General features: G+C 40.0%; 1 protein-coding gene across 1 annotated transcript; it reads right to left on the bottom strand.

The window, feature by feature from the left end:
* Positions 1–604: 604 nt before the first annotated feature.
* LOC123774835 (uncharacterized) lies at positions 605–1,468 on the bottom strand. The gene has a single exon (XM_069321480.1). It carries the CDS (start codon positions 1,466–1,468, stop codon positions 605–607), a length of 864 nt encoding a protein of 287 aa, XP_069177581.1.
* Between the last annotated feature and the right edge of the window lie 7,212 nt (positions 1,469–8,680).

Genomic DNA, 8,680 nt, shown 5'->3' with positions numbered 1-8,680 from the left:
TTGGTGTCTTTCAACACATCTTCAAATTACTGCTACATCCAATAATCTAAACCAAATATGTACTTGAAGAAATTCTTTTAAGTCTCAACACCTCAAACGACTGATCTCTCTCACTTTCTGTCAAGTGAGTGAGTGTACGAATGGGCGTAATACAGCAGTGGATATAACAGACTGGTATAAGAGGTGACCTTTAATGCCTATGCTGTGGTTAGGGTGGAAGGTCAGGCGATCATGTCCATTATTCATGGGGCTGTTATCTAGCCCAAGCTACGTTAATGGGGTAAAAAATTAAGATTCAATTAAGTATTCAGAGAGAAATTAACATATTCAAGGGCTTTGTAAAGTGGTTATTTCACACCTGGTTCTGAGAGACAGTTATTTCAATGTTCTTACTGAAAAAACCAACGGGAGCCCTAACCTAAGCTCCAGTTAATTTTCTCGTTGACATATATCACGTCGGTGTGATGTCTCTGTGTAAATAAACTTTCTGTTGTCAACTTTGCATTATATTTGTGTTGCAACAATGATATATGAGAGCTATAATGTTGTCACACTCGTGAAGGTGTTGCCCGCTTGTGCTCGTGTCGGTGTCGTCACAATTTGTTCAACACTTGTTGTTGTTGTTATTGTTGTTGTTGTACACAATGTGTGTCGTACTTGTCGTTGTCTTTGACACTAGTTCTCTACTCATTGCTTTCAACTCATTTTCTTTGCACTTTTCGTTGTCTTTACACCTTGTTTTGTGTTGGTCGTTGTCTTCACACAGTGTTATGTACTTGTCGTTGTCTTCACACAGTGTTATGTACTTGTCGTTGTCTTCACACAGTGTTATGTACTTGTCGTTGTCTTCACAAAGTGTTATGCACTTGTCGTTGTCTTCACAAAGTGTTATGCACTTGTCGTTGTCTTTACACAGTGTTATGTACTTGTCGTTGTCTTCACACAGTGTTATGTACTTGTCGTTGTCTTCACAAAGTGTTATGCACTTGTCGTTGTCTTTACACAGTGTTATGTACTTGTCGTTGTCTTCACAAAGTGTTATGTACTTGTCGTTGTCTTTACACAGTGTTATGTACTTGTCGTTGTCTTCACAAAGTGTTATGCACTTGTCGTTGTCTTTACACAGTGTTATGCACTTGTCGTTGTCTTCACAAAGTGTTATGTACTTGTCGTTGTCTTTACACAGTGTTATGTACTTGTCGTTGTCTTCACAAAGTGTTATGCACTTGTCGTTGTCTTCACAAAGTGTTGTGCACTTGTCGTTGTCTTCACAAAGTGTTGTGCACTTGTCGTTGTCTTCACAAAGTGTTGTGCACTTGTCGTTGTCTTCACAAAGTGTTGTGCACTTGTCGTTGTCTTCACAAAGTGTTATGCACTTGTCGTTGTCTTCACAAAGTGTTATGCACTTGTCGTTGTCTTCACAAAGTGTTATGCACTTGTCGTTGTCTTCACAAAGTGTTATATCCATGTCGTTGTCTTCACAACTTATTCACAACCCGTTGTGTGTCTTGGCAAAAGATGCAAGTAATTTTATTGATTTAAATAACATATATAAATTTAATGAATAATTTTTGTTTAATATGAAAAACATACATTTATATTAATATAAAGTACATTTTACCTTCATCAACACCAAGACGCAGCGCCCACTCTCCCACCCAACATGACTACATAGGTATTAATAAATTACAGAACCCCTATTGACCCATGCGCCTCCCCCCATATAATATATATATAAATTATATATATATCGACTTGAGAATGGTCCAGGACGGACCGAAACGACGTCGTCCCTTCACCTTCTAGTGTGTGGTCTGGTCAACATACTTCAGCTACTATATTATATTATATATATATATATTATATATATATATATATATATATATATATATATATATATATATATATATATATATAACTGAAAACTCACAACCCAGAAGTGACTCGAACCCATACTGCCAGGAGCAACACAACTGGTATGTACAGGACACCTTAATTCACTTGACCATCACGACTGGACAAAAACTGATGGTAGCCGACGCTATTTAGCCCATCAGCCCGTCGGCACTCTGATGGTAATCTTGGGCATAGCATTTTATTTTTTAATAAATAATTTATATTTTTAATAAATAAAAGACATTTTATTTTATAAAATGCTATGCCCAAGATTACCATCAGAGTGCCGGCGGGCTGATGCGCTGAATAGCGTCGGCTACCATCAGTTTTTGTCCGGTGGTAATGGTCAAGTAGATTAAGGCGTCCTGTACATACCAGTTGCGTGAGTTTTCTTGTGAGTCAGTCTTGTGTTGACAATGGCTTTAACAGGCCGAAACGTTCACTTACTTTCTTATTTCTCTGTGGATTTTCTGCATATATATATATATATATATATATATATATATATATATATATATATATATATATATATATATATATATATATATATATATATTATATATATATATATATATAAGTGTCGTACCTAGTAGCCATAACTCACTTCTCGGCCTACTATGCAAGGCCCGATTTGCCTAATAAGCGGAGTTGTTTTCTATGTTTTAAGTTTGTAATTCGGTCCTCTTGGCACGACTTAAGTTCCCTATTTCACCTGCTGGATCGTTACGAAAAGCTTGGAGACGAAAAAAGGTGAAAAATAGCAAATAAATGCACAACGAATACTTGTGATATGGTAAGTGTCAGTAACAGGATAATGTGGCAACTGGTAACTATCCTGTGGAATTTTATATTTAACAATTAAAGTAAATTTTAGTATGGTAAATGATTTGTCAATCAAAAGCGCAGGAAATCTTTTTACCCGGTACTCACTGTAAGAGAATAAGGGTAAGAAAATCCTACTAAATAAATGAAACTGAGTTTCTAAAACAAATGAAACATTTAATTGTTCCAAAAGTGAATAAGGTAGTCCAAGAATGTAGGCATACCTTGCTGAGTCTCTATAGGACATAAGCAAGGGGTTTCCCACTAAATGAATATGATACTTACAGAATTAGCGAACTTTGTGCTCTGAAAAAATACAGCTAATTCCCTACCTAAGTAAATATCATCATCTCTGACCGACGTGTAGGGGTGCGAGTGTCAACTGGTGAGGAGAACTGCTGTTGAGGTCCCAACTCAGCAACGTAGTCCGTGCTAGAGGAACTATTGCCCTCTTTATCCTCCTTCCGTCGGATTGCAGAAGATAGGGTGCTTTGACCCGAAGACCAACCAAAGTACCAGGGTACCCAAAATGATGATCTGTCTGAGATTGAGAAATATCCTTGGGACAAAAGGTGGAAAACACGAGTAATAACACGGAGGGAGGGATGACGAGTTAAGAGAGTGACTGAGGCCTTCAGTCACCACGTAATCCAAAGTTATCCAACACTCAGCATATGCTACTCTCGGAATGCACAATACACACAGCACCATATAAATATTGAAAGTAATGAAAATATTGAAAAGCAACTGTATCAAAGCCAAGTACACTTACTACAAATTTACGTTCTGGTACTAGTACCTGAGTGAAGCTCCTAGGACAGGCCCCCCCTTAAATGTGATGGGAAAGTGTAGGAGTGTAGATGTTCAGCAGTCCTCTAATGGCTGGTGTCAATGCCTAGTCACACTTACAAAAAAAAGATAGACTGCTTGGCTGTTTATCTGTGGTAAAGTAAGGGAAGACACGCAAAACACATAGTACGAACAATGAAACTTTAATTAATATAGAAAACAAATTATAAACAAAGACAATACCTTGGCTATGTACAGTGCAAACAAACAAGTCAAAAACATGTAATATAAATGAATAATAGGGATGAAGTTACTCTACAATAATATAAATACACAGTGAAAAATAATCAGGTGTTGAGAATATGGCGCTAGCTGAGAAACATCCCCCTGATACACAGCGTATATCAGTTAGTTGTTCACGGCTTGAGAGAACAAGGATATTCTGACTTCAATTGCTGGTTCAAGCCCAGATATCGACTCAGGTAGAGGGCGCTGAGGTGCAGAAGTGCAGGTGTGCAGTCGGCGAGTCACCAATCAGGAGTAGGTAGGCTGGGAAGGGAAGTTGGCTGGTTGATGACGAGCCGGCGTGGAGGGAGTGGAGTAGGGGGTGAGTCTTGGGTACGTTTTGCCTCCTGGTCAAAACGTTTTGTGCTACTGGTAGACGTATCTTGAAGGTAGCACCGTATTGCTGTGTAATATACATAACTTGATGTAGAGAAGAGCAGGCTCAATCTCTCTTGAAAGAGATAATCGTCACAATATATATATGTCGTACCTAGTAGCCAGAACGCACTTTTTGGCCTACTATGCAAGGCCCGATTTGCCTAATAAACCAAGTTTTCCTGAATTAATATATTTTCTCTAATTTTTTTCTTATGAAATGATAAAGCTACCCATTTCATTATGTATAAGGTCAATTTTTTTTTATTGGAGTTAAAATTAAAGTAGATATATGACCGAACCTAACCAACCCTACCTAACCTAACCTAACCTATCTTTATAGGTTAGGTTAGGTTAGGTAGCCGAAAAAGTTAGGTTAGGTTAAGTTAGGTAGGTTAGGTAGACGAAAAACAATTAATTCATGAAAACTTGGCTTATGAGGCAAATCGGGCCTTGCATAGTAGGCTGAGAAGTGCGTTCTGGCTACTAGGTACGACATATATATATATATATATATATATATATATATATGAAAATGAAAACTCACACCCCAGAAGTGACTCGAACCCATACTCCCAGGAGCAACGCAACTGGTAACTACAGGGCGCCTTAATCCACTTGACCATCACGGCCGTCAAAGGAAGTGATAGCCGAGGCTATTTGAGCCACTTCCTCGACGGCAACTCGGATGGTAATCTTGGGCATAGCATTTCACCAAATCACCTCATTCTTTGGGGCACACGTGAGGAACACAAATGCGAACAAGCCTGAATGGTCCCCAGGACTATATGCGAATGAAAACTCACACCCCAGAAGTGACTCGAACCCATACTCCCAGGAGCAACGCAACTGGTAACTACAGGGCGCCTTAATCCACTTGACCATCACGGCCGTCAAAGGAAGTGATAGCCGAGGCTATTTGAGCCACTTCCCCGACGGCAACTCGGATGGTAATCTTGGGCATAGCATTTCACCAAATCATGTCATTCTTTGGGGCACACGTGAGGAACACAAATGCGAACAAGCCTGAATTTCATTACATTACATTTGGTTGGGTTAAACTCTAACAACCGTTTGTTCAACCATTCCTTCAGTTTGTCTAGGTCATCTTGAAGCCTCAAACAGTTCTCTTCTGTTTTAATCCTTCTCATAATATTAGCATAGTCCGCAAACATTGAGAGAAATGAATCGATACCCTCCGGGAGATCATTTACATATATCAGAAACAAGATAGGACCGAGTACAGAGCCCTGTGGGACTCCACTGGTGACTTCACGCCAATCGGAGGTCTCACCCCTCACCGTAACTCTCTGCTTCCTATTGCTTAGGTACTCCCTTATCCACTGGAGCACCTTACCAGCTACACCTGCCTGTCTCTCCAGCTTATGTACCAACCTCTTATGCGGTACTGTGTCAAAGGCTTTCCTACAATCCAAGAAAATGCAGTCCGCCCAGCCCTCTCTTTCTTGCTTAATCTTTGTCACCTGATCGTAGAATTCTGTCAAGCCTGTAAGGCAAGATTTACCCTCCCTGAACCCATGTTAGCGATTTGCCACGAAGTCCCTTCTCTCCAAATGTGTTACCAGGTTTTTTCTCACGATCTTCTCCATCACCTTGCATGGTATACAAGTCAAGGACACTGGCCTGTAGTTCAGTGCCTCTTGCCTGTCGCCCTTTTTGTATATTGGGACCACATTCGCCGTCTTCCATATTTCTGGTAGGTCTCCCGTCTCCAGTGACCTACTATACACTATGGAGAGTGGCAAGCAAAGTGCCTCTGCACACTCTTTCAGTATTCATGGTGAGATCCCATCTGGACCAATATCCTTTCTAACATCCAGATCCAGCAGGTGTCTCTTGACCTCCTCTCTCGTAATTTCGAACTCTTCCAAGGCCGCCTGGTTTACCTCCCTTTCTCCTAGCACAGTGACCTCACCTTCTTCTATTGTGAAGACCTCCTGGAACCTCTTGTTGAGCTCTTCACACACCTCTCTGTCATTCTCTGTATACCTGTCCTCGCCTGTTTTAAGTTTCAATACCTGTTCTTTCACTGTGGTTTTCCTTCTGATGTGACTGTGGAGTAGCTTTGGTTCGGTCTTGGCTTTGTTTGCTATATCATTTTCAAAACTTTTCTCTGCTTCTCTTCTCACCCTGACGTACTCATTCCTGGTTCTCTGGTATCTCTCTCTGCTTTCTGGTGTTCTGTTATTCCGGAAGTTCCTCCATGCCCTTTTGTTCAGTTTCTTCGCTTCCATACATGCCCTATTATACCATGGATTCTTCTGTTGCTTCTCGGATTTTTCCCCTTTGGGCCGGGATGAACCTGTTTACTGCCTCCTGACACTTTTGGGTAACATAGTTGTGCTTTCTGGGTTCGAGTCCCACTGGTGGGTGTTGTCCAAAGATTGTTTATCTTCACTTGTGGTTTATGCAAGTATAGGCTTATAAGCTGGACACGAGTTCTCTCACATTGACAGTGGCGTGACGAAAATTGCAGACTGACCCCTCACTCATCTGGTGCCTTCGGGAGGTAGAGATGTTTGAGATATATATATCTCGAACTATCTACTTCTTTTGTAAGGTCTGATGGCGTAGTGGGTTAAAGCATACTAGTTATGCCAGCTACTGGAAGGTAGTTGTGCTTTCTGGGTTCGAGTCCCACTGGTGGGTGTTGTCCAAAGATTGTTTATCTTCACTTGTGGTTTATGCAAGTATAGGCTTATAAGCTGGACACGAGTTCTCTCACATTGACAGTGGCTTGACGAAAATTGCAGACTGACCCCTCACTCATCTGGTGCCTTCGGGAGGTAGAGATGTTTGAGATATATATATCTCGAACTATCTACTTCTTTTGTAAGGTCTGATGGCGTAGTGGGTTAAAGCATACTAGTTATGCCAGCTACTGGAAGGTAGTTGTGCTTTCTGGGTTCGAGTCCCACTGGTGGGTGTTGTCCAAAGATTGTTTATCTTCACTTGTGGTTTATGCAAGTATAGGCTTATAAGCTGGACACGAGTTCTCTCACATTGACAGTGGCTTGACGAAAATTGCAGACTGACCCCTCACTCATCTGGTGCCTTCGGGAGGTAGAGATGTTTGAGATATATATATCTCGAACTATCTACTTCTTTTGTAAGGTCTGATGGCGTAGTGGGTTAAAGCATACTAGTTATGCCAGCTACTGGAAGGTAGTTGTGCTTTCTGGGTTCGAGTCCCACTGGTGGGTGTTGTCCAAAGATTGTTTATCTTCACTTGTGGTTTATGCAAGTATAGGCATATATATATATATATATATATATATATATATATAATATATATATATATATATATATATATATATATATATATATATATATATTATTAAATATGACCGAAAAAGTAAGATTAATAATTCTAACACGAATTTTCTCAATCTTTCGTACATTACGCTTCACTGTTGGAGGTAAATCAAAAATCACTTCTCCAAAATTCATTTTTATTTCTAGTCTGACGCGACACGGGCGCGTTTCGTAAAACTTATTACATTTTCAAAGACTTCACAAATACACAACTGATTAGAACGTATCTCTGATTTTATATCTACATTTGAGTGAGGTGGGAAGGGTGATGTGGCATTAACACAAGACAGAACAGGAGGAGATATTAATAGGGTATTAAAAGTATCAACACAAGACAGAACAGAAACAATGGGTATTGAATAGAAGTGTTTGTAGAAAGCCTATTGGTCCATATTTCTTGATGCTTCTATATTGGAGCGGAGTCTTGAGGTGGGTAGAATATAGTTGTGCAATAATTGGCTGTTGATTGCTGATGTTGACTTCTTGATGTGTAGTGCCTCGCAAACGTCAAGCCGCCTGCTATCGCTGTATCTATCGATGATTTCTGTGTTGTCCTGGTCCCCAGGACAATATGCAACTGAAAACTCACACCCCAGAAGTATGGAGTATGGGTTCGAGTCACTTCTGGGGTGTGAGTTTTCAGTTGCATATTGTCCTGGGGACCATTCAGGCTTGTTCGCATTTGTGTTCCTCACGTGTGCCCCAAAGAATGAGGTGATTTGGTAAAATGCTATGCCCAAGATTACTATCCGAGTGCCGGCGGTGGGGTGGTTCAAATAGCCTCGGCTATCACCTCATTTTGTCCGGTCGTGATGGTCAAGTGGATTAAGGCGTCTTGTACATACCAGTTGCGTTACTTCTGGGAGTATGGGTTCGAGTCACTTCTGGGGTGTGAGTTTTCAGTTATATATATATATATATATATATATATATATATATATAATATATTATATAATATATATAATATATTATATATATATATATATATATATATATATATATATATATATAGCATATATTTTCACGGTAATCTCTCTAGGAAAGAGATTAGGCCTGCTCCATCATCACCTATTCTACCACACCACGTCTACATATTCAAGAATTACAGCAACAACAACAACAACAACTAGTGCTCATACGTCTAGACAGTGTACTACCAGTCTACCTCCCCCAAGGC

The sequence above is a fragment of the Procambarus clarkii genome, chromosome 9 (genome assembly GCF_040958095.1).
Source record: "Procambarus clarkii isolate CNS0578487 chromosome 9, FALCON_Pclarkii_2.0, whole genome shotgun sequence".
Lineage (NCBI taxonomy): Eukaryota > Metazoa > Arthropoda > Malacostraca > Decapoda > Cambaridae > Procambarus > Procambarus clarkii.
The sequence above is the reverse complement of the archived record's forward strand: the minus strand, read 5'-3'. Positions and strand labels throughout refer to the sequence as shown.